This window comes from Bos grunniens, chromosome 11, assembly GCF_055505025.1.
Source record: "Bos grunniens cultivar Pamir isolate PY7600 chromosome 11, Bosgru_T2T1.0, whole genome shotgun sequence".
NCBI lineage: Eukaryota > Metazoa > Chordata > Mammalia > Artiodactyla > Bovidae > Bos > Bos grunniens.
In genome coordinates this window covers 29242544-29270136 of record NC_141175.1, presented here as the reverse complement: position 1 = coordinate 29270136, position 27593 = coordinate 29242544, and the positions used below count along the sequence as shown (strand labels likewise).

The 27593-nt window shown below is 34.9% G+C and overlaps 1 protein-coding gene across 34 annotated transcripts in view; it reads left to right on the top strand.

The window, feature by feature from the left end:
• Nucleotides 1–27593, top strand: part of PUM2 (pumilio RNA binding family member 2) — a 116321-nt gene that overhangs the window by 14661 nt on the left and 74067 nt on the right. For 20 of the 34 annotated variants that reach the window (XM_086325669.1, XM_086325667.1, XM_086325655.1 and 17 more), the window contains exons 2-7: nt 11390–11458; nt 19078–19186; nt 22058–22245; nt 22807–22976; nt 25977–26247; nt 26491–26584. In XM_086325669.1, the coding sequence (XP_086181795.1) occupies nt 11408–11458; nt 19078–19186; nt 22058–22245; nt 22807–22976; nt 25977–26247; nt 26491–26584 (883 nt within the window). In that variant the 5' untranslated portion in view covers nt 11390–11407. Of the gene's footprint in view, nt 1–8365; nt 8428–11389; nt 11459–12374; nt 12500–19077; nt 19187–22057; nt 22246–22806; nt 22977–25976; nt 26248–26490; nt 26585–27593 lie in introns of those variants that run through there. The other 14 variants (XM_086325658.1, XM_086325659.1, XM_086325661.1 and 11 more) reach the window with 6 other exon arrangements.

Sequence of the window (27593 nt, the reverse complement as noted above, 5' to 3'; positions counted from 1 at the left end):
GCAACAGCCTCTCTGTATTAGAGGACCAATTTGGAGAAGTAGTGCCAATGGGAAGTTGCACTCATTTTATGCGGTAAATGTTTTCTGCTGCTGCTAAGTCACATCAGTCGTGTCCAACTCTGTGCAACCCCATAGACGGCAGCCCACTACGCTCCACCGTCCCTGGGATTCTCCAGGCAAGAACACTGGAGTGGGTTGCCATTTCCTTCTCCAATGCATGAAAGTGAAAAGTGAAAGTGAAGTCGCTCAGTCATGTTCGACCCTCAGCGACCCATGGACTGCAGCCTTCCAGGCTCCTCCATCCATGGGATTTTCCAGGCAAGAGTACTGGAGTGGGGTGCCATTGCCTTCTCCAGGTAAATGTTTTCAGTTGTACATAAAGTCTGAGGAAGAGCCTTGTTCATGTCTGTTAAAATGAACATTGTGCATAAATGAAGGCATGTATAAACAGTCACTATCCAGCTATTAGATGATTTCATGATCTGAATTTTGGGCTTCCCAGATGGCGCTTTATTTTTTGGGCTCCAAAATCCCTACAGATGGTGACTGCAGCCATGAAATCAAAAGACACTTGCTCCTTGGAAGAAAAGTTATGACCAACCTAGACAGCATATTAAAAAGCAAAGACATTACTTTGTCAACAAAGGTCCATCTAGTCAAGGCTATGGTTTTTCCAGTAGTCACGTATAGATGTGAAAGTTGGACTATAAAGAAAGCTGAGCAGAGAGGAATTGATGCTTTTGAACTGTGGTGTTGGAGAAGACTCTTGAGAGTCCCTTGGACTGCAAGGAGATCCAGCCAGTCCATCCTAAAGGAAATCAGTCCTGAATATTTATTGGAAGAACTGATGTTGAAGCTGAAACTCCAACACTTTGGCCACCTGATGTGAAGAAGTGACTCATTGGAAAATACCCTAATGCTGGGAAAGATTGAAGGTGGGAGGAGAAGGGGACAACAGAGTATGAGCTGGCTGGATGGCATCACTGACTCAATGGACATGAGTTTGAGTAAACTCTGGGAGTTGGTGATAGACCAACTGCAGCCTGGCGTGCTGCCGTCACTGGGGTCGCAGAGTTGGACATGACTGAACTCAGGTGGCACTAGTGATAGAGAACCTGCCTGCCAGTGCAGGATATAGAAGAGATGTGGGTTAGATTCCTGGGTCAGGAAAATCCCCTGGAGAAGGGCATGGCAACCCACTCCAGTATTGTTGCCTGGAGAATCACATGGACAGAGGAGCCTGGTGTGCTGTAGTCATTGGGGTCACAGAGTCAGACACGACTGAAGCGATTTAGCATGCATGATCTGCATGCATGCTAAATTTACATTTCCTAAAATGATCTTTTCATTGAATATATATTGAGCATTTTGGTGGCTAAGATAGTTCATCACCCCTTTAATTGCGGAGTTTAATAACTACTATGGTTTTAAAATAGAACTAATTATACTGCTGTGAAAATGTGATTAGTATTATGTGCTGGTGCTTTAATACCTTTTATTGTAGCTCTAAATGGTTTTTGCCCCCCAGCTATTTTTTATGATGTGCTCAGTCTCTCAGTTGACTCTTTGTGACCCTGTGTACTGTAGCCCACCAGGTTCTCTGTTCATGGAATTTTCCAGGCAGGGATACTGGAGTGGGTTGCCATTTCCTATTCCAGTTTTTTATGGTAGGCATATGGTAAGGAATTGGATCAGATGTTCCGTGAGAAAATAATGTATATTCTTGGTTCATTATGCAGACTATTTGTAAACTTTGGTTTATGCATTAGTACATACGAAAACTCAAAAAATTTAACCAAGTTGTTATTTATGGTACTTTATCTGTTTTTCTTACATAATTAGTAATAATGCTGTCCACAGAAAAATTAGCTAAAACTGTTCACTTTTAAAACCCAATAAGGCACTCTTTTGTGACAGTTGTGTTAAAGACTCATAACCTCAAACATTATAGCTTTTTAGTTCATATTTACCTCAAGATTATACCGTCTTGGCCATAGATAAGTTTCTATTATGTATTAGATAAGTTTCTATTATATATTTTCTGTATTAGCAAATTGTAATTGTTTAAGGAAATAAGCTTCATGGCTTAATGCAAGCCAGAAAAATTGAAAACAGACTTTACACCCCCAAGCAGTATAGTGTGTGCCATAATTTTTGGATACATTTTCCTGAAGGGAACATAGTTCAGTGTTATTTAACTGAGAGCCTGCTACTTCATTGCTTGTTGGAAGAAATCGGTTGTTTGCTTTCTCCCTTACATCTAACCATGCAGGGGAGAGTTGTTACATTATATCCAGATTGTTTTCCCTTGCCCTCAGTTGATTCCAGCAGACATAGTGGTTCGACATAACAGTTTGGTGTTTTGCAAAAATTTTAGTCCTCCTTAGTGGCATATGTATGACCCGCTGCTCCTGCAGCTTCATTTTAATATGAAGTTTATTGCAGAAGAATTGAAACAGTGTTTATTTTCTTTCTGTCCCATTATTTTGCTCACTTTCTCATCCATTCTCTTTCTTACGATTGAAATAAATTACACCCTAAACTGAAAAGCTGAGCTTGAGTCTTGTTTTGTGGGTTTTGTTTTAAAGTCTTTTCCCTGTAACCTACCCACGTTATTGAAAGGAAATGATAACACCACCTACGTTTAAATGTAGTCTGAAATCCTTATTCATTATTAAAATAAAAATGTTCATGGGGGTAGTATAAACGGAAAGGTTGAAAACAAAGCTCTGATGCTTAAATTTGGGTTTGCTCGAATTTGAGAGTGGATTATCTGCATTTGATGTTTTGTGGAGCAATCAAGAGTAAATGCAGTAGAGCCCAGGTCAGCAAAGCTTGGCCTACGTGTCAGATCTGGCCCAGCACCTGTTTTTGTTTGAACTGCTCTCTAGGATTGACTTTTAGAATTTTTAATTGTTGAGGGGAAAAAAAGAAATAAGATTTTGTGACACATCAAAAAATACGGTATTCAGACTTCACTGTTCATAAATAAAGTTTTATTAGGATACATCTGTGCTCATTCATTTTCTTATTGTCCATGGCTCCTTTTGTGCTACAAATGTATCTTGAGAAGCTGAGGGACCATATGACCTGTAAAGCCTAAAATGTATATATACTGTCCATCAGTTTCTTTACAGAAAAAATTAGTTGACCTCTGCACTAGGGCATGATTCACCACAAAAGTATGTGGATCCATAGAACTAAGAGACATCTCTCAGTCTAGAGTCTCTTTTAACTTATGACCTCATCTATTTGGACCATAGATGAAAACTTAGAAGTAAAAGTAAGTGAAAGGGGGACTTCGGTAAAGCTCTGATGCTTTTACTTCTGAGAAAATGTTAAGACTCTTCTTCCTATTTTTCCTTCTGAATAAAAGTCTTCTCTCATTTGTATATTGTACAGGCTTATTATAATAACATAAAAATAGATGGAACAAATTGTGCTCTGATCACTTAAGGACTGTACAGATATTGGTATATTTCCTTTTGCTCTTTCTTAACGTTGCTATTATTAATATAAGCATTTCCTTACAAACTCATATTGTTAATAGCTACACAATACTTTATTTATACTTGTGTTTTATCACTTACTGTGAGACAGTTATGCAGTTTATACTTTCAGGATCTGTAAGCAACACTACTACAAACATTTTTCTACATAAAACCTTTTTATATTTAGGTTTTATTCTTCTGATTGATTTTCAAAGTAAGGGAGACTGGTTCAGGAGATAAGAACTTATATATATGATACCAAATTGCTTTCCTAAGAAAGCATTGAAACTTTAGAATATGTGTTTGTGTTTGTTAGAGGTAGTTTCCTTCTTAGAGCTTATTGACTCTTAAAAATCTGCCATAGTTATCTGAGGCTACAGTTTACTGCAGATTAAAGGCAACCTAAGTAGAAAGGTCGGAAGTAATATGTTCCAAGTCAAGTAGTATTGAACCTGAAAACAAGGCAGGAGGGTGAAATACTAACAGAAGGTTTCCTACCAGAGACACAAACATTGAGCAACCTAAGAATTTCAGAAATAGTATATATGATGCTTTTAATAATAACAACTAGTTACTTGTTGAGCACTTTTTATTGATCACTCACAAAACACTTGGATACATTTGATCTTCACAACAGATAAGATTTAGAGGTTAGGCAGAATTTAAGACTCAAAACTCTGTATTCTGAATCTAAATCACGTATTATTTGTACTCTACCACATCATCTTAGGAACTTCCCTGGTGGCTCAGCGGTAGAGAATCTGCCTGCAGTGCAGGAGCCTCAGGAGACACGGATTTGATCCCTGGGTCAGAAAGATCCCCTGGAGAAGGAAATGGCAACCTACTCCAGTATTCTTGCCTGGAGAATCCTACGGACAGAGGAGCCTGACCGGCTACAGTCCATGGGGTTGCAAAGAGTCGGACACGACTGAAGCCACTTAGTATGCACACACATTACCTTGCATGTAAAATTTATTCATAATGGTTTCTTCAGGATTGCAGAATAATGAATCCATTTTTATAACTATTTTCCTAAGTAACAAGAATCTTTATATTTTTTGGCCCTAGTGGAATAATTAATCTTAATAAGGACAGTCTGTTCTCACAGATAAGTAAGATGTCACATAGAAGTTTGTTTTTTTTTAAATACCTGTAATTGGTATGGTATTTGTGTATTGAGCCCAGACTTCAGGGCTTAATATCATTTAATGTATGTTCATAAATTGAATTATGAAGTCAGTTATATGGCTGCATTGTCAAATTGGTAGCATTTAAATGGAAGCATTTCTAAGAAATTAGAACACCTCTTTAGGTGATTGAAAATACTTGATTCCTGATAGTATGTTAGCAGTATCCTGAAGCTTTCAGATGATTGGCCATTAGGTTTGGGAAACAGTTAATGCTTGGAAGAAGTTGAGGCTGTAATGGGATGGGAGATCTGAAAATACAAGGTCTGTAAGATACATGGTATAGGAGAAAGTAAAATCACAGATGTAAAAAAGATTATAAAGAACACTGAGTTTAGGGCTGTATGGAGATCTTAAGAAGTACTTGCAAAAAAATAAAATGGACCCTTCCCCGATTTAGGAAATTTTAAAGAAACAATGGAAGTCAAAGATGGTTTGAGCAGACCATACTAGACATTACAGTGAATTGTTCACGGTTAGATGTAGAACTTTGATTGCGTGACTGAGAAATGTAGGACACATTTGGCCTGAGATTCCCTTTACTTACAATTGGGGTCCCTCCAGAATACATTTATGAATGTACAGTTGTTCATCCGTATCTGCAGGGCATTGTTCCAGGGGCCTCCCTAGCCCAATACCAACGTCTGAAGATGCTCAAGTTCCTTATGCAAAGTGGTGTGGTATGTGCATATAATCTGGGTGCACACTGCTGCTGCTGCTAAGTCGCTTCAGTCGTGTCCGACTCTGTGTGACCCCATAGATGGCAGCCCACCAGGCTCCTCCATCCCTGGGATTCTTCAGGCAAGAACACTGGAGTGGGTTGCCATTTCCTTCTCCAACAGGGTGTACTTTAAATCATCTCTAGATTACTTATAGTATCTGTTACAATGTCAGCGTTATGTAAATAGGTGCCAGCCCTCAGGGAATTTGATTGTGGGAACTCTCTGAAATTTTTTTCATACTTTTGATCCCTGGTTGGTGAAACAAGCAGATGTGGATGGATATTGAGGGCCAGCTGTAGATGTTGGGTGATAAAAGAGTGCTTTGATCTCGAACTTCTGTTTTAAATCCATGTCATGATGGTATGGCTAGAGATATTTATTATAGTTAGGTATTGGATGTGCATGTAAATAGTTCATAAATCTAACTATTATGTTATCAAACCCATAATGAATTTTTTGCTTTAAGTGGGGGTATATATTTTGAAGAGATAAAGAGGAAAAAAAAATAGTCCTTTGTACTTATTATGCACATACTTAGCATTTCTGGTGCTCTTCCTTCCTGATGATCTGAATTTCCCTTTAGCTTAAGAATTTTTAAAGGACTTTCTGAGGTGGAAATCTGTTTAGCAGGTTTTTTTCTTTTTAATCTATAAATGTCTTTTAAGCTTTATTCTTAAAGGATATTTTCACCAGATAAAAATTCTAGGTTAGCATTTTTTCTTCTTTCAGCCCTCTAAAGTCTTATCCTTTTTATTCTGGTTTCCATTGCTTCTAGTGTGAAGTCAGTGGTCATTCATCATTTTTCCCCATTTTGTAATTTTTTTCTCTGTCTGCCTTCAGGATTTTCTCTTTGTTCATCACTTTTCAGTGCATAGGGGTGAGGTTTTGTTTTTGTTTTTCCTATTTATTTTGCGTGGAGTTCATTGAGCATCGTGAATTTGTAAATTTTGCTTTCATCAAATATAAGGGGATTTCTGGCCATTATTTCTTCAAATAATTTTTCAACCTCATTAATTATTTCTCTTTCCTTTTTTTCCCCTTGTCAGATTGGAAATCACTATTGATCTGTGTTCAAATTCACTTTTTATTTTCAACTTACTGTTAAGTGATCAACCATCAGTCCTAAAGGAAATGAACCCTGAATATTCATTGGAAGGACTGATGGTGAAGCTCCACTTCTTTAGCCACCTGATATGAAGAGCTGACTCACTGGAAAAGACCCTGATGCTGGGAACGGTTGAGGGCAGCAGGAGAAGGGGGTGACAGAAGATGAGATGGATAGCATGGTTGAATAGCATCACCAACTTAATGGACCTGAGTTTAAGCAAACTGTGGGAGATAGTGAAGGACAGGGAAGCCAGGCATGCTGCAGTCCATGGGGTCAGGCAGTCAGAGACAACTTAGCAGCTGAACAACAGCAACTGTTGAGTGCAGGCAGTGAAATTTTTAAAAGATATTTTTCAGTTTTAGATGGTCCATTTGATATAGTTTTGCTTTTTTCTTTGTGCTGGAATTTATTTTTTCATTTATTAGTGTGTTTTTCCTTTCATCTTTGAGCACAGATTTATAATAGTTATTTTAAGATCTTTGCTAATTCTAACCTCTAGGTCATCTTGGGGTTGGTCTTTTATTAGTTGACTTTTTCCTTAGTCAAGGTCACACCTTCCTGTTTTTCTATGTGTCTCGTAATTTTGGATTGTTTTAGTCTTTATGATTGTTTTTGTTCTCATGGAACTCAAACCCCAAATTTCCATAACTTCTGTGGACATCAGCAGCAGACATTTCTCCTTAGTCCTTTTATCCATAATTGGGCTGTTTGGAGTCAGCCCCACACAAATGCAGTTCAGGGATTGTTTAAACATCTGAGTTGAATTTATGCACAAAATTCAGTTCTAGACTATCCTCCAGTTTGTTATTTTCCATTGCCTTCAATTTGTTTTTATATTTTTTTCAGTTGTTGTTTATTTACTAAGTCGTGTCCAACTCTTGTGACCCCATGGACTATAGCCTGTCAGGCTCCTCTGTCTGTGGGATTTCCCAGGCAAGAATACTGGAGTGGATTACCCTTTTCCTTTTCCAGGAGATTTCTGACCCAGAGATTGAACCCACGTCTCCTGCATTGGCAGGTGGCTTCTTTACCACTGCCACTAGGAAAGCCCATTTTGTCCAGAGTTAAATGCAGGAGGTTTTGGCCTGATAGGAGCTACTCTTCCAATTACCAGAAAATGTGACTGATTTAAATTCTTTGAGGACAGTGATCATATTTTAATTCATTCTTTTCTCTGTAAAATCTTGCACATTGAATATGCCTAGTAAAAGCTTATTAATGGAAGGATGAATAAAGTTATCACTTTCTAAGAACTGTTAATGAATCCAGCTCTTCTACCAAGTTAAGAGAAAAGGATGGCTTATTTGCTATCCATATATCTTCCATATATCTTCTTTGATGTAATACCTGTTTAGATCTTTTGCCCATTTTTTAATTGGGTTGTTTGTTCTCTTATTTTTCTTAAAGAGTTTTAAGTATATCTCGGACACAAATCCTGTATCTGATATGATTTGCAGATATTTTCCTCCTATTTGTAGTTTGTTTTTTCTTTCTCTTTATCAGCATCTTTTGTAGAACATTTTTTTTATTGCTGACATCAAGTTTTTAGACATAAGTTTTTCTTTTGTGGACTCTGCTTTTGATGTTGATCTAAAAACTCACTACCAAATGCAGGGTCACACAGCTTTGCTGTTTTCCTGGAAGTTTGATAATGTTAAGTGTTGCATTTAGGTGTATGATCCATTTTGAGTTAATTTTTATATCATGGTGTGTGTTGAAGTTCGTATTTTTTGCATATGGACATCCAGTTGTTCACGTACCATTTGATGAAACAATTGAAGAATTTTCTAATAGCTAACTTTTGAATGCTTACGTAACCAGACTTTTGTTTTATATTACCTAATTCACTTTTCACAGCGTGCCGTGTGGAAGCTGCTGCTGCTATTTTTCCATACAGAAATTGAGAAAAAATAATTTAGGTTAGTTGTTTAGAGTTACAGAACTACTACCTGTCAAAACTGTAATTTGAATCCAGTTCTCTCCCCTTCTAAGCCACATTAAGGAGAAGATTCATATGGTCAGAGTACAATTTAGAAAAATGGTAGCTTATCACATTTTGGAGATTAGATTGTAGGGTGGGAAGATAGAAGATTGCAAGAGATGGTGGTGGTCTGACCAACCAGACAACTGAAAATTAGATTTAAATAAGGTAGGAGGTTGACTTTAATGATTGGATATTGGTGTAAGAAAGGAAATAATTTATAAGTGTAGAATACAGAAGAGTAAGACTGGAATTTCCTATTGTACCTCCAGGGAATGGAAGAAAGGAAATATTTGGAAATACTGAAGAGGAGAGAGATTTGGTTTATAAATACAAACTGGGAGTGAAGTCCTGTGGATATACCATTTAAGTATCAAAGCACTTAGAGTGGATGAGATTGCTTGGGCTAAAGAGTAGAATTCTGAGGAACACTGACATTTATGAGTTGAGTAGACAAATAGGAGTTTGTGAAGAAGCCTGAGGAGAAGTAACTAGACACATAAGAAAGTAAAAAGAATTGTAAGAGAATGCCTAACATCAGAATAGCCTTACAAGAAGAGAGGAAGTGCACTGTAATATCAAATACTGTGAAATTGTAAAGAGAGAGGACTGACTGGGAAAAATACTAAATAGGATTACATTGTAAGGCTCCAGAGTTTGAAGGCTGTGAATTTGTAGTGGCTTCAGTTTTGAATCGTTTTCTCCAGCGGTACTTAACATTAGCAGGCAAAGAGACTATGACTTAAGAACACATTGTCACATGAACGGTAAAAAGCAGTTTAAACTGTTAGAAATGGGAAAAGAAAAATATGCTGTAGTTTTAGTTTGAGGAGAAGGGACAAGAATTATTCTTGTTTTAAATTATGGTTGATTTACATTATTAGTTTCAGGTGTACAGCACAGTGATTGATTATGTTCATAAATTATATTCCATTGAAAGTTACTACAAGGTAACAACTAATTGCCTCTGCTGTACAGTATATCCTTGTTACTTATCTATTTTATACATAGTAGTTTGTATCTCTTAATCTTAGACCCCTAATTTGCATTCCCCCCTTTCCTTTGGTAACCAGTAGTTTGTATCTGTGAGCTTGTTTCTGCTTTGCATATATATTCATTTGTATTATTTTTAAAATTTCACTTATAAGTGATATTATGCAATACTTTCTGTGACTTACTTCACTAAGCATAATACTCTCAGCTTCATCCACATTACTGCAAATGGCAGTATTTTGTTCTTTTTATGATTGAGTAATAATCCATTGTGTGTAAACACCACATGTTTTTAATCCATTTATGTGTTGATAGGCATTTTGGTTGCTTCCATGTTTTGGCTATTGTAAACAGTGCTTCTATGAACATTGGGATACATGTATCTTTTCAAATTAGTATTTTCTAGTTAGATACCCAGGAGTGAAGTGTTTTGAGGAGCCAACATACTGTTTCCCTAGTGGCGGCTGTTTACGTTTCCACCAACAGTGTACAAGGCTTCCCTTTTCTCCACATCCTCTCCAACATTTGTTATTTGTAGATTTTTTGATGACAGCCATTCTGATAATTGTGAGGTGATAGTTCATTTTGATTTGCATTTTTCTAATAATTGGTGGTGTTGAGAATCTTTTCATGTGCCTGTTAACCACCTGTATTTCTTCTTTGGAAAAATGTCTATTCAGGTCTTCTGCCCATTATTTGATTTGAGGTGTAGGGTTTTTTTTTTTGTTTGCAGGGGGTGGGTTTTGGTGTTTTTTTTATGTGTGGTGTATGAGCTGTTTGTTTTGGATATTAACCCCTTGTCAGTCATATTATTTGCAAATATTTTTCTCCCATTCTGTTGGTTGTCTTCTCAGTCTGTCGATTTTCCTATACAAAAAGCTTTTAATTAGATCCCATTTGTTTATTTCTGCTTTTATTTTGTCTTAGGAGACAGATCCAAAAAATACTGCTGTGATTTATGTCAGAGTGTTCTGCCAGTGTTCTCTTCCAAGAGTTTTATGGTTTCAAGTCTTACATTTAGGTCTTTAATTCATTTTTAGCTCATTTTTTATGTGATATGAGATAATATTCTAACCTCAGTGTTTCATGTGTAACTAACTGTCCAGTTTTCCCAGCTTGTTAAAGATACTGTCTTCTTTCCATTGTATACTCTTGCCTCCTTTGTTGTAGATTAATTGGCTGTAAGTGCATGGGTTTATTTCTGGGCTCTTTATTCTGTTCCATTGATCTCTGTTTTTATTTTTGTGCCATTTCCATGCTGTTTTGCTAATTGTAGGGAAAGGAATTGTTTTTAAGGGAACTTTTGAATATTAAAAAATATCAAAGCTGATTAATTTTTTATCATTGGTATAAGATCTACAAATAATTTTGAGAAATTTTGAAAACTGAAAAAAAGTAGTACAAAGTAATAATTTTGTAATAGGAACTACAACATTTTTTTAAAAAGAAGATAACTGTTGGGACTTCCCTGATGGTGCAGGGAAGATTCTGGGCTGGTTAAGACTCTGTGCTTCCACTGCAGGGGTTCAGGGTTCAATCCCTGATCTGGAAACTAAGATCCCACATGCCTCATGGCACAGCCACACACAAAAAAGATAACTGTATTGTAGTTCTTGAGCTCACTTTTTCTGTTCTTTACTTCCCATGTATTCCTTTGCTCAAGAAACTGGTAGCAATTCTTTTTGGCACCCAGAATAATCCAAGAACCCTTAAACCTCCTGGTTTTCCCACAAATTTTAGTGTTGATTGCTATGGTGGTCTATTTAGGAAAACCTATCTTTATAGAGAAGCGTATTCTTGTCCATCTCAGCTCATACTGTAACATCAGTAATAGCAGAATGTAATATAAAAATAGTTGATGCAGTCTAAGATTTTTTTTTTCTAATTTTGTTTTTGTTATTCAACAGGTTTGATCTGTGGATGAAATGAATCATGATTTTCAAGCTCTTGCATTAGAATCTCGGGGAATGGGAGAGGTAAATATTTATGAATACTAAGGATGTGTATCTCACTTTGAGTCTTTGAGCCATTGAAACTTGTTTATTAACTGTAAATCTTTTGAAAATAGTGGCGATATCTTCCAAATGATGTGGGCTTTTAAAATCTATAGTTGTGGAAATCTCGGCCTTTTTTTTTTTTTTAACTTTTAGCAGTAATGTTAGTGGGATTATTGTGTCTAGTTGATTAGATTGACCCAGTTAGATAATGTCATATTTTAGTAATGGATTGTAATAACTTTGATCAGAAAAGAGCTCTCCTTGATCTGTGTCCTGCTGTTTTATATATGTATGCTATGTTTGCTTTAGCCACACTTAATTGTTCACTATTCTCTCACAAAAATTTCTCCTTGTTCATTGTTTGCTTAATAAACTTCTTATCCTCTGCAGGACTCTACTGAAAAAAGGCTCTTTATCTGTTTGCTATTTGCAGTAAAATTAATCACTTCATCTGACTTCTCATGGATCTTTATACATACTTTTATTATAATACTGGTTACAGTGTATTCATTTTATATTAGTCTTCTCTGTAGATTGTAGCTTTGAATGACTAGCACACAGTGAGCACTCCTAATACTTTTGATTTTATCAGTCCTGTTTTATGATTTTCTTTGGGGCATCCCATTTAACTTCATCATTACATAATTTAAGGCATCAAAAATACTTAGTTTTCCATATACCTAAATGACTATTTAGAAAACTTTAATTGATTATGAAAACCCTTGTCACATTTTTGAATTGTCATGTTCTGTAGTACTAACATAGTGTGGACTTTGATAATAGAAAATAACCATGAACAGACCTAAGATGTGTAATTAACCGCTTGCTCCTGGAGATTATTTTACTTTGGTAGACCTTCAATGAGACTCACTCCATCCAATGCTGTGCTCTTCAGATGCAGAAAAAGAGTCCAGTCACTCCTCTGGGCCACAAGAGGGCACCCTGCAGCTAGCTAACCCTCCCCTTCTTCAGAACAGCGTTTTCCAAAGAGTTTGTCATTTTCAGAGGACTGATTTAAGGGTGAGTTAAGGCGCTTAAGCATAAGTATTGCCAAAGTAAACTTGTTAGTCCAGTGCTTAAGGTAAAACTCTGGGCCCTAAGAAAATTTGAGAGAAGAAATAGTTTTTTAGTTAAAAGTAGACCTTGTAGCCTCACTGCAGTGCAGTGGCTGCTTAGGCCTTGTTTACACTCTGGGTGAACAAAAAGAAACAGTTCAAAGGGCTTTTGTTTTTTTTCTTGTTACTTGTTTTCTTTGGTCTTTAGAAAGTAGGATAACATATCTTAAAAGCAAGTTGAACAGTGTTTCAGCCTAGTCTGTAACAGACTTGAACTTACTTTTTTTTTTTAATGCCAAATAGAGTCACACCCTTACCTTAATTCTGTTTAGATCCTACACTTTACTTTCCAGATCTACATTGAGTATGTATTTACAAATTGACTTTTTTCCTCCCTTTCTAAGTAGTAGTTGATAAACCCAAAGACATTTTTGCAGTTTTAAAAAGGGGGTCATGATCAGAAGTAGTACAGAGAGTTCAGTTATTTGGGGGATAAGTGGAGGGGTATTTGAGGTTTCTGGGGAAAAGAGGCTGGGTTTTTTAATGATCTAAAGCTTAAATCCAGGCATTTCTTAGTGGAAATGTCAGATACACAGAATAAAAGTGGTTAGGGTTAGGCTGTCTGGTTTTTTGGCAGGTAGTTAGAAGGTCATGCTTCTGTGACCATCTAGTAAAAATGTATTTTTTTTTAATAAGCTGTTATTCACTAATTAAGTTTTTTTCTTAACAGTTTACCAGCTAATTCTGTTACTCTAAGAGATAGTGAGAAACCTTTTGAGGTTTCTGTCTGGGTTCCCTCTCCCACAAGCCTTTCTATCTTTCCTCATCTCACAGGCAGCAGGGAACCTTCTGGGATTTCCTTCTTTGTCTGTCTCTCTCTCACCAGTCTTCTCCTTTCCTGACAGGTGAGGCTTGTTGTTTTATGCCAGAATTCATTCATTGTAATGAACTAAAAGCAGGCTTGAGTTTTCTAGAATTGCTTATTTATTTTTTCAATGCAAAATCCTTTTCTAATATATTGCCCTATCTTGACTTTTTTTTTAAATAAAGCTTTACTTATTTATTATGTCTTAAGTTGTAAATCTAATGTACAGAGCACTGCATTGCATATAGGGTTATTTCCAAATGTATTGGGTTATGTAGATCGTGATAGCTTTTACTGACTCATCATCAGAAGGACAGTTTCTTCTGGTTGTTCATCCAAAATAGGAATAGCTTTGTAATCATGCATTCATAAACTCATCCTTTCCAATTTTTTCCATAGCACATTTTTGCCAGAAAGCCCCAATTTGTATTATGTCACATGGCTTAAAAAGAGCAAAGCTAACCCATAGGAGGTTGACCTCATTTTCATTAGTATGTTGTTTTAAAACTATACTGCTGCTGCTACTGCTAAGTCGCTTCAGTCGTGTCCGACTCTGTACGACCCCATAGATGGCAGCCCACCAGGCTCCCCTGTCCCTGGGATTCTCCAGGCAAGAACACTGGAGTGGGTTGCCATTTCCTTCTCCAATGCAGGAAGGTGAAAAGTAAAAGTGAGACACATACCTACCTATTTTTATATATAAAAATTAACAGGAATTCAGTGTGTGAGTGAGTATATATACATAGACTTTTAAATAAGAAAAAGGCTCCTGCCTGAAATTCTTTAGGGAACCCAAAATTTAACTTTAAATCATTGAGTTAATGTGTTTTTGGGAAGTATTTCATAGCTTAGTATGGCAAAACTCTCTCCTTTCTTTTCTGACACAGTAATATTTAAAGAAAACATTAAAGAAAATTTGTGTAGTTAGATCCCAGGTAGTATGGTGAAGTGGAAAACATATCGGAGAGAAGATGAAGGAGACTTCCGTTTTCTCTCAGGTCTATCACTAGTGCTATATGACCTTGAGAAAGATTGACTCTTTGAAGGTAGTAATAAGAATAGTACTTGTATGAGTCACATATGTCTCTCAAATGCTCTGATCTGAGATGTTAGGGATAACTGGAGTGGAAACCAGCTGATTATGCTATGCTAAGTCGCTTCAGTCGTGTCCGACTCTGTGCGACCCCATAGACGGCAGCCCACCAGGCTCCGCCATCCCTGGGATCCTCCAGGCAAGAATACCGGAGTGGGTTGCCATTTCCTTCTCCAGGGCATGAAAGTGAAAGTGAAGTTGCTCAGTCGTGTCCGACTCCTAGCGACCCCATGGACTGCAGCCCACCAGGCTCCTCTGTCCATGGGATTTGCCCGGCAAGAGTACTGGAGTGGGTTGCCATTGCCTTCTCCGAGCTGATTATAGTTATGTCTGTAAATTCCTATCTTAGCCATTCTGTCTTGAACTTTATCCACTCTAATGAATATCTACATTATATGGTCTGAATATCATGATAATATCTGAAGCTTTTATTTTTTTCATTATGGTTATTGTGGCCTAATAACTGGATATTTTTAGAATACTGATAAATTAGACTACTATTGGAAAGAAACGTCTTCTGTGGTAGTTAAGTGTAAAAATATGGGCTTTGTAATTAAGCATTTATGGGTTCAACTCCTAACGCTGCCTAACTAGCTATACATGTATGTAATATTATATGTAATCTTGGATAGTTTACTTAATCTCTGATTCTGTGTCCTTATGCAAAATATAACTATTAGGCAACTGTTTTATAAGTGTAGTTTCATGGTCCCCCTAGGATACTCAAACTAAAAAAGAAGGCAAACAGCTATAGACAAGATATTTGTAATGAATGTTATTATAATCATTTAAAATAATCAGCCAGTTAAATGTTACTGGACAGCATGTTATTCATGTTTGGTAATATTAAGATTCATACTTTTGGTCGTGAAGATATTTACTACTTATTTTGGCATATGCTCAATGCTGTTCTAAATAGTTTATTTGTGTTCTTGTATTCTAACCTCATAGAAACTCTAAAACAGTAGCTTTATTATTATCCTTACCTTTCAGATGAAGAAACTGAGGCTGAGTTAATTATGTGGCCCAGTACAATGTAATAATGTTTGAACAACAGATTGAAGTCTTGAGTGCCTTGACTGTTTACAGTACTGCTTCCCATTGGAAGTGATGACATCTAATAATATTTGCTGTGATATTAAGAGGTATTGAGAATGTAAAAGATTTGAGAGTAGTGTGATTTGAAAACATTAAGTATCGATATCTTTTATTAACAGAGAGGACTAAAGTCTGGAAAAGCACCATTCTGCAGTTCTAGAGGACTCCCTTGTGGCTTTTGTTTTCTACATGCCTAATTGTTAGCATCTGTACCTTGTATTAACTTCCATTGTAAATAGAGTCACCTTATATCCTGATTTGTTCAGACAGTCCAGATACATGTTTTCATGGCATAATTGTTATTAGTACTCTCTTTCTCAAACTGTCCCAGTTTGGATGTTATATGAACACTATAATGTAGACATAAAGCCCTGAAGTTCTCTTAATTTTTAGAATTATGTTAATTTTTTTGGTTTGGTGATTTTACCTGACAATTTGTATTAGAAAAATCTAACGTGTAAGTGTAACTCATAATAAAAATTCTAGCAAGAATTTTATTTATTACTTATTTTGAAGTAGTATAGTAGTTTACTAGAGTGTTGACTGATTTCTTTGGAGATGAAAAGGGCAAGGCATAAGTGCTTCTTTAAAGAAAGAACTAATGAAATGGTGGATAGTGGGGATTTGAATCTGTATGTCCACCTAATCATTTCTGAGTTGGAAGGACAGGGGAGTATTTTCTTGACAAGAAATACCAAGTTGTTTGACCTTGGTTTAGAGCTTTTGCGAATTAGGGAAGTAACATGAAGCAGTATTAGATAATGTATTTTACAGATCTTCAAGATCTCTTAGCCTTTTCTGTAATGTGCTTTCCCATTTCTGCTACAGTAAAAGAGTCTCCAGGGGCAAAACACTTTTTATTGCTATTCCAACCACTGTACCCCTTAATTTTTTACTTTTTTTTTTTTTTAAGCTGTTCTATTTATTGCCTTCCCCTATATTTAGTCCATTTTAACTTAATTCTTGGCTAGTAGTTTCTCTAACAATATTTGAAATCAGTGTCTGCATTGTCACAGCTGTCTCTGGAATGGTGATAAAGGCCTTTGTTAGGAGAAGTGTTAATTTTATTAACTACTAAATTGTTTGTCCATGATAATTTATAAATGCTTGCAAAATGAAGAGATAGTCATAGCACAGTGCTTGGCAGAAAGTAGGCACACTGAATAAGTCCTTGGTGTAGACTCCCTCCAGGTTTTATAGTTTGAATGTCAAAGCAGTGATCTGTGAACTATTATAGCATTACATGGAATCTTATCCCAAAAGACTGGAATAGTCTCCTCAAAAAATTCTCACTTCTACTACCTCACAAGATCAGTTTGTTTCAGCCGCTTCTATGTCTAATAAATGCTTCTAATTAACTTATTATGACTTCATTTTTGATTACTTGTTATCCTTATTTTAATATTAAAACACTTATCTTTATGAAATGTAGGATAAAAATCTTATTCTTATAGGAACCATTTTCTTCTGCCTAAAATGGCTTATTTATACAGTACTTTAAAGGGATTAACTTGGGTTTCACTGTGAATAATTGTTCAATAATTTAAGTATATCAAGAGCAGTGTTTTAGTATTATATTATCATCTTAACATTTTGTTTGAATATTTGCATGAAACTTTATAGTGAGATTTTTTTAAAAATCGAAACAACCAAAGTTGTATTTTACTGGAATCTTTATTAGTATAGATCATTGTTTAAAATGCCTATACTTTAGGGAATTCCCTGTTGGTCCAGTGTGTAGGGCTCTTCGCTGACCTCGGTAGGGTTCAACCCTTGGTCAGGGAACTAGTATCCCACAAGCTGCGTAGTTGTGGCCAAAATAAATCAACAAAATCTCTTTTAAAATAATAATAGAAATAAAATGTCTGTACTTTAAATACAAATCATTTGCAGCTCAGGAAGATCCTAACATGGCAAAAGTTTTTTTCTTTTTTTTTAAATAGACAACTTAGTTTCCTTTAAAATTAACAGTATTTAGTTTAGCAAAAGATCCATAGATTAGGCATACGCCCAAATTGAATCCACCCTGCTCCCCACAAAAGCTGCTTATCCTGTTTTTGTGTTTGTTTTGGTCGGTAGTACTATCATTTACCTTGTTACTCACATTGTAAAGTTTTATTCTTTTTAATCAGCCTTTCATTTTTGTTAGTATCCTATTGACTCCCCTGAATGTCTCTGAAATCTATTTTATTTTCTCAGTTTTTTCTGTCAGTGCCCTGTTTCAGTTCTTGTCGTCTTGACTCTCTTGTAATTCTCCTGAATGATTTCCTTGCCTCTGGTCTAGAATATCCATTATTCTTAGAACTTTGAGGTTCCTCATAATCTGCCTAGATAGCTTTCACAGCATCAGCTCCCACATCTGTTCGTCCATCTCACACCCTGTTCTGCAAACTATGCGTTTTCTCAAGTTGTGCCTTTGTTCATCACTTCTTATGTCCTCCCCACCTTCCATTCACACTTTAGATCCCTGACACACACACAGTCTTATCTCTCAAGACCCCATATAAGTTTCACTAAGTTCATTATAGTATGGGTGTTATATATTTGTGAGCTCTCTGAAGATAAGGTCACCATGCCCTTACAGAGGCAGATACAGGTAATTTAGTGTTTTAAGTGTAGCAATAGAAGTATATACAAGCTTAATTATGAGGATCTAATAATTATGGGCTGAAAGGAATGAGTGTCTTACAGATGCTTACTTAAATGTCACATGCATTGTTTAGAAAACCAGTCTGTTCTTTTCAAACAAACATACCCTCAGTCTGGTTCTTCTGAGTGTCAGGAAAGGTAGACAGGAGAGACCTGGATGAATACTATAAAGTCTCATTAGGAATTGACCAAATGTACATTTTTATTAATCATCAAATAGTTATACCAACACAGTTTTATATCCTTCCGTGTGTTACAACATAGAATTGGACACAGGGCTTTGAGATTATCTCAAAAAGTATTTAAGGGTCTTCTTAATGTATCTCTTCCACCATCCTGCTTCCTGCTTTAGGATCAGTAGATTGTTACTATTGAGAACATAGGAAGAATTGTGAAGTTCACCTCAAATGAATTGTTAAGTAAGAAGAATTGTCTGTCATTGAAGCTGTAGGATAGGAGATATTCCAAGGGCAGTACTTGGAAGTAAAGAGAAAATTTTAATCATTTGTATAAATATTTTTATTGTATTATCTGTTTTAAGAAATTTAGTAAGTCTTTTGAAAGAATTCATTAAAAATACCACATGACAGTAAAACCATTTGAAAAATGCAGAAGTATGAAGTTGACTTTTCAGGTATAGAGTTATTAGAACCAGTATCCAAGCATAAATGGGGAGTTATTATTAACTAGACAAATTAGGAAACAGGGCACTCTTGAGTTTTCGTTAGCATTGAAAACTAACTTGTGCCTATTGATGGTAAGTTTGCTTTCTGCTGTGTTTTCGCTTTTTGTACTTAGGATGAAATTTAAATGTAATAATTTTTTCCCTTCCATATAGCTTTTGCCTACCAAAAAATTTTGGGAACCTGATGATTCAACAAAAGATGGACAAAAAGGCATATTTCTTGGGGATGATGAATGGAGAGAGACTGCATGGGGAACTTCTCGTAAGTTATTGGTGTATGTGCGAGAGTTCTGGATTTGTTGAATACTTGACTTTTTTTAAACCCTACTGCTCCCAAACGATACCTGGAGAAACTTTGTGGTATCTTTGAGGATTTCATGTGTCCTCATAATACACATTTTCTTATGTAAAGTAAGCCATACCTAATGGTTCATTTATTGATTAGAAATGTTTGTCACAGTAAGATTTTATTAAGTTTTATTTGGGGTTAAACTCTGATTATAAAATTCTTAATTTCCATTTAAATATAGGACACAATTTAACCATAGGAATTTTTAAGCTTGAATTGTATCAATGGATAGTGATCTATTAACTGCAGCTCAGACTAGCTTTATTAAACATTAGCCACAACCATAAAGGAAATAAACCCCCATAGTAAGATAGAATTCCCAGACAGGGAGCAGCCTTTGAATGTTTTTGATATCCATAGGAAACAAAGACTGAGGTCCAAGAAATTCTTAAGGGAAAAGGAACTGGAATGTAAGGAGTGTAACTCATGCGGGTGACAGTATTTATTGGTAAATTACAGAGCATACTTATATTCTTAAAATACTACTGATTATATTTTTAAATGTTTCTCAGTAAAATTTGAGATGTACATGTGAAACTCTCAACATGTATTTAACAAGTAAGATTCCGCTTTATAACTAAAAGCAGCTTATTAAAACTACACAAGATGATCAAAGTAATATAAAATCAAGTTTCTGGAATTAACTTTCTATTTTGAGTATAAATTGCCAGGTACTTTTTTTCTCCTTAAATCATTAAGAAGATTTTTAAGTTCTTTACGGTTTTAAATTTTGTTCTTAAAGGTAATTGTTTAAAAGTTAGGAAAAGCTGAAAATTTTTAGTACTATTTATAATCAAAATAGAAACAGATTGAAAACTTTGCTAAATACTAAATTAGACTAAAATACTGGGAATTTTATTTGCGTTCAACCAATATGTAATATAATGTGCCAGTTTTGGAGAATACAAAGATAAATGAGATATGTGATCCCTGCCCTCGGAATTTTTTTTTCCTGGATTTGTATTAACCTATATAGATTAAACTTATATAATTTAATTTATTCAGTTATTTGGGCCAGGATACATTTTCTACACAAAAGGCACTTTGTTTGCTAAAACAACATGCTTGAAAATTTGGTTGAAAAGCATGTTTTGATTTTTGTTTTGAAAGGTAAATGGTTAATTGCTTTATTTATCAGAACCAAATATTTTTAAAAGCATTCCAAAGCAAAACATCTTGAGCACAACATGGTAATGAGAAATCCTTTCAAGATGAATGTTAGGGAGATATTTTTGGTATGTTGTATTTGGAAGACAACTGGTACCAACAGTAAAACATTTAAGCAACTGTTTATATACTCCTGATATATCTTTTTAGTGTCAAGTTTATAATTTTAGTTAATTCCTTGTATTCCCTCTCCCAACTTTTTTTGTTGTATGGATAAAATTTTGAAGATGAATATAAGTTTTTACCAGGAGACATGAGAAAATTAGAAATGGATGGATGATTTTGTTTACTAAGTAAACATTTATTGAGTGCCAAGCATGTATAAATATGCAAATGACATTCCTTGTCCTAAAAGAATTGTCATTCTACAGTTCTTTCCATGACCACAGGAAATTTTATCATACACATACTTCCTTCTCAGCTGAACTGAATTATTTCATGTTCAATAAAAATGATTATTAATTTCATTGTGTTCTCCTGGCACTTTTAGGTCTTTGAGCATACTGGTTTCTCTAACCAGAGTGCTTTCCACCCCCATTTTCACCTATTTTTTGCTCTCTGTCCTTCATATCACTTCCTTTGGGATTCACTCTAAGACTGGGGATAAGTGATGAATACTCTTTCTCTTCCCCATAGTATCCTGGATTATTTTTATTGAAGTGCTTTTACTCTTACTATGATTGCTTCCTGTTAAACCTATAATCTCTTAGAGTACAGGGACTGTTGTGTTCTTAGATCCCACATACATATCACAATGCTTAGCATATTGGTTCAAAGTTTTTTTCTGCAAATCTGGGTGAGTCTTGCCTCAAATGTTTTTATGTTTGTATTTGCTTTCAGATCTTAAGTATTGCCTTTTTATCACAAAATACGTAGAAAAGGTATTTGTACCAGATGGATAATTTTTTGTTAAAAATAAATGGTAAACTTTTAGACTAGAAGGATTTTTTTTAATTAAAAAAATATTTTTAATCTTTAAAAAAGGAATCTTTTAAAAAAACTGATTCTTAGTCTTTACACCAAGAATAGAAAATTCTGTGATATTACTGGCTTTTTTGAATGAACTTAGTCATCTATGTTTATAGCAGTACAGCCATGTATTCTGAATCTGTCCAGTACATGACTATGAGCCTGAGAAGTGCCTCCGTCAATTTAAGAGGAGTTATTTTTATTTCAAAGTAAACTTTATTTCTAAAGTTTAAGAGGAGTTATTTTTATTTCAAAAAAAACTTTATTTCTAAAGTTTTTTGGTTTGAGTTGTTCTGAATTGACAATAGAACTTATTAATAAGAGGCTTAAAGGCAGTGGAGACTTCAAATTGTTTCTATTGCCAGTGACTTCTGAATTTGATTATTCTTCAGATAGCCTTTTACCTGCTTTTTACCAAATGACTTTCTTAATCTGTATTCTCAAGAAATGTCCAAAGGGCATTGAGTCTAAACAGATTGAAGATGTTTTTATAAAGATTACAGTAACATTCAAAACAAAACAATATACTGATTTTTCCTTAGTATATTAATTCAGTATGCTGATTTTTCTTTAGTGTATTAATTGATATGAATACATTTGGTTAGCTTAAAGGTACAAATTTGTAATTGTTTTCTTTTTTCCAAACAGACCATTCAATGTCCCAGCCTATTATGGTACAGAGAAGATCTGGACAGGGTTTTCATGGAAACAGTGAAGTAAATGCAATATTGTCTCCGCGATCAGAAAGTGGAGGCCTTGGTGTGAGCATGGTAGAATATGTATTAAGTTCTTCTCCTGCTGATAAATTGGATTCTCGATTTAGGAAGGGAACTTTTGTAAGTATTTTGAATGAAGAAATGTTTTTAAGTTGCTAGATGGTTATTCGGTTGTCTTTAAGTCAGTTTCTTATTCTGGCCCTTCCTAGAATTAAAGGTAATTTTATAGCTATTGGTGCTCTTGTTTTCTTCTCTTGGCCCCTTCTTGAAATACATGAAATGGTAGAACCGCTGGGAATATTTATAATCTTAATCATGTTTCCAAAAAAATCATATTAATTTAAAAAGTTTGTAAGATTAAAATTGCTTATTCATGGTAGTACTTGATATGACAGTTAAAAAAACAAAATCATCTTTCATTAAGTAGAATTTTAATTTCACTTGTGGTGTTACTGCTTTTCTAGCACCGCTATAGTTAAGGTTGCCTTAGCCCTTCTGTTATAAATCACTGGTTTGTACTCAATTTTTTTGGCCTTTGATAAATTCGTTGACTACAAAATTAAAATAAGATTCAATGTTTTTATTGTTTACATGCACTATAGTGTAGTTTTAGGTCACCTTGTGGTGCCTTTTTTTGTGTTCTATTAAATATTCAGAATCAAACAGACTCTTTTTCCTCAGGGCACTAGAGATGCTGAAACAGATGGACCTGAGAAAGGAGATCAAAAAGGCAAGGCTTCTCCATTTGAGGAGGACCAAAACAGAGATCTTAAGCAAGGAGATGATGATGATTCTAAAATAAATGGCAGAGGTTTGCCAAATGGAATGGATGCCGATTGCAAAGATTTTAAGTAAGATTTTCACTTTCTCAAGAAGAAAATCATATTTCTTTAGGGATTATTGCTACTAGCTGATATGACTGATTTAGGTATTTTTCCAACTTTGGGTTTTTTAATTTCCCTTTGTACCTTGTATTAATCTGGAAGATTTAAAATTTTTTATAAGGAGTATTTAGTTAATGATTATGTGCCATTTTTTAAAAAGATAAGTCTTCAAAATTCTCTAAAACAGTGCATCCCATTAAGTAATGTTAGAAATTGCTATTACCTTTCTACTAATATGGTAGTCTAAATTTTAACTGTTTTCTCCCTGCTAAAGTTTAGTGAATTTAAGGTTTAATCTGTGATTTTTCTTGGCAAACTCTTCTTGAGTTTGCTCTTCAGCACCTTTCTGTAGAGTTTCCTCTTCCTTCTATCTCTGTATTGTATCCTATCCCCCTTTTCTGAGTTTGTGCTGATACTTAATCATATTCCTGAAATTAGGATGGGAAGAACATATCAGACTTCTAAAAATTAGTGTTACGTTCAGAATTTAAGTTCAGTTGTAGATTTTTTGTTGTCTTTTTATGGCAAGTATTTCTTTTGTTCTAGCCTTTGGACTTAGGCAGTGCACATTCATCTAAATATTAGGGAGTTGTTTCTTCATATACTGAAATATACTTCAGTAATCAGATGCTTTGGGGCCTATACCTGAAAATAGTTGTTTCTTTGCGATCTTACGAACCATGAAATATTAGTTAGTTGTTAATAAACATAAACATGTACCTACCTTTAATTATCAAAAAACAGAGTAACAATACTTCTTAAAAACAGTGCCATTTAAATCTGTTCTAAATGCAAAAAAGCATCCAAAACCAGTAAACCTCTTTTGACAAGAAATAAATTTAATGCTACTCAGTTTGTTTTAGAACCTTATTCTGATTTTGCTCTTCTGCTATTACCTAATCTGTGTTTCAAGGGCATGCATTTAAAACTGAGTTGATTATAAACCCTGCAGAACATACATTTATAATTGAAGTGTTAATACACCATTAACTATAGCAAGAAAATAGCACCACTCATAGCATAATGACTTTTTCTTTTGAATCCTCTTTTTTTTTTTTTGCTGTATTAGAGTTGTTTTGTATGAAAGACTATATTTCTTAAAAAAAAAAAAAAGAAAGACTATATTTCTCCATATTAATATGAACTTTACATTCAATAGCATTCTAATTCTGTTAAGTTTGTAGTAGGTTTTTTAAATTGCTTATAAAGTATTTCTGATGCAATATTGTCTTCAACAGTATAAAAATATTTCAAAGTAATAGCTGTGGTCATATGGTCACTATGGTAGCACATCATTATTACATTAACTGATACATCATCTCTTGGAATAGAACTGAAAGGTATGAAAGAAATATAGCAGGCTTTCGTTTTTTGTTGTTACTGTTGTATAATTGCTTTACAATGTTGTGTTAGTTTCTGCTGTACAGTGAAGTGATCAGTTATACACACACACACACACACACACGCGCGCGCGCGCGCGCACACACGTACCTTCTCTCTTGGACCTTCCTCCCACCTCTTTCTTTTTTTCAATGGACTGACTTAAGATCCTTTCAGTTTTTTTTTTTTCTTTCCATATATTCTGAATGAAAAGCCTTTGGATTATGCACATGAAAATTTTAATTGTGGATAAAGGGGAAAGGAGTTTGAAATTTCTTCTGATGTTGCAAGGACAGTGGTTAATTTTGAAATAAAATGTAAGTCCACAAACCTAAAGTATCTGGAAAACAATTCTTGTAATTAGTCAATTGCTTTGTGAAATGTTCTGTACGTGTTAGCAGATTTATTCCATTGTAAAGTACCTAAAGGTGGGGCAGTTACATATGGATAACCGTTGACATTTAAAGACCGGTTATAATAGTTACTACCATTTATTTAACGTACTTATATTTGAATATACTATGAAATGATAGTTCTTCAGAATGAATTTACTTCTTGTGAAGGAAAAGATCTTATATAAATTATTTCCACAGAAGGAAGGAGACTGTTAATAAGGATCAATTATGTCCAGAAATAAAGTGAAAATAGTTTAGACTGTAAAGGATGATGATAAAAAGAGAAGAGTCGGTGCTTAAAATTTAGTGTTAATAAATTTCTTCAGAAAATTAAGACTAATCGGTAGAGAAAGTTGCTCTTTTGTATATAGAATTATACTTTTCATTGATGTACATGCTTAACTTTTGATAAATATTCATTTTTATTTATTGTGATTTAAACTGAAACAATTTGGTATGATAAAGATTGTTTTTGGAGAGCTCATAGAGGGTTTTTACAAACAGTCTTTTTGTTTTTGTTATTATAGGACTACAGTGTCACCTCCTCTGTCTCAAGGAAACTGAGACCTGGGTGTTGAAATGATTTACTCAGAATAATGTTTTAGAGTCAGGAGTCAGCCTTCTGTCTTGGTTCACTGCCCTTTTCTTTTGTATTCTGTATTATACAGCCTTCAGTTCTGAAGGCCATATGATGCTTTCTGGCCAGTTTCCCACCCTGCCCCGCCCCCCCGAAGTATTAGGCAAGATGTTAGGACAGCTATGCTAGTAGACAGGATGGGAGTATGGTGGGTAGATTTTGGTTTCAAGTCTTCTCATATTTGTTGCATGGTAGTCTGCTGTTCATACCCACTGCTCATTTTGTTTGTGATTTGAAACAAAAGTTTTGAGTACTCTAAGTCTAAATCGTGATATTGGACAATTTCCTTATCTGTAAAATTGAATTACATCTTTATGCTATTAAAATTGGGGACAGTTGTCACTAATAATTGAACAATGAAACCATGTCAGCTTTTAAGTGTAAGCTGGATTAAACAGGAAAAAAAAAGCGATAAAGAGCAATGTTTAGTGACCTAGGGTCCCTAATTTGCCTTTTGTGTTTTACCACCATTTGTTTTCCGTGATTTTCCTACTTTCTGATTTCACCTTTTGACATACTTGTTACTTTTACTCATTTCTGTTTTCTTTTACATAGTCGTACTCCTGGAAGTCGTCAAGCCTCTCCAACTGAAGTAGTTGAGCGCCTGGGCCCCAATACTAATCCCCCAGAAGGACTGGGGCCTCTTCCTAATCCTACAACTAATAAACCACTTGTTGAAGAATTTTCAAATCCTGAAACTCAGAATCTGGATGCCATGGAACAAGTTGGTCTGGATTCCTTACAGTTTGACTATCCTGGTAATCAGGTACCAATGGACTCTTCAGGAGCTACTGTAGGCCTTTTTGACTACAATTCCCAGCAGCAGGTAAAGAATACTCCTCCTTTAGCAATGTTCCTCTTAGCTAGTAGTAGTATAGCCTGAAGTGCTGTGAGATGTTGACATAAATAATAGGGATATTTTTAAACACTTTAATGTTTTATTGAATAAAATGTCCTTATAGTTAAGAAAGTGATTAAAATATGTATTTGTAATATTCCGTTCTTAGCTTTCTAAACAAAAATGAAATGCTATGAGACTAATCTCTGTATTCAATATTTTTCTTAATAGCTTTTTCAGAGGACTAATGCACTAACAGTTCAGCAGTTAACTGCAGCTCAGCAGCAGCAGTATGCATTAGCCACAGCTCAGCAGCCACATATAGGTGAGTCTTTATAAGTTACCATTTTAATTACAGTGTTAGAAAATCTTGTATTAAAGTGTTTAGATCTTATTTAATGGTGTTATTTCATTACTTCCTGAAACATCTCATTGAGATAAAACAGTAGTAGATTACATGGCAAGAGTAAAGATTAGGAAAGAACAGTTTGGCTTTTACTTGTATTCTTGGTGAAATAAAAATCTGTAACTTGATGAAAGCTGTCAGCACATAAGTTTTTTTTCTTAGTGTGAAATGGAGAGCATTAAACACTTTGAAATTCAAGCATCGTTTTGGGTGTTCATATCAAGTCAGAGTGTTTGTTTTTAAAATGGGCTGGAAGTAAGAATCCCGAGAAAAATTTTTTTAATTTTTTCTTCCTTACTTCATTAGGCTATTTAGTCTTTGAGCTTTATAGTAAAGACTATAATGTGAAATACTATGATTGCGTATGTCTTACTGGTAGACTTCAGGCATTATTAGTACCTGTTTTTCTGTTGAGGTTGTTGGCTTTTTTTTTTTTAAACTTATTTTGAAATAATTACTGATTCACATGAGGTGGCAAGGAGAGTACACAGATTCCCCATCTAGTTTTCCCTAAATGACTACATGTTAACATAATTATAGTATAGTAACACAGCCGTTGGTAAATGTGTGTGTATAGATGTGTGTCATTTTATCATGTGTATAGATTCGTGGGAACCATTCTTAACACCTGATTTTGGCTGACCTTGATTTATTTCCACTCTCAACATCAGGATGTTTGGAGACCAGGGATGAGATATGCTAAGTTAGTTCTATTCCCTTAACTTTGTACTGTTTTGGGTCAATCCAAGAAGTCTTTCCAGGTCCAAAATTTTATTTTCAGTTTTAATCATAGGTGACCACATATTTCTAGATGACTTCTAATAGCAGCATGCGCTCTGGACCTATGTTTTTATACTTTTCCCCAGCCATCTTTATCCCTGTATATAGTGCTTCTTCACTCATTGTTAGAAACATTGATTCCTGTCTA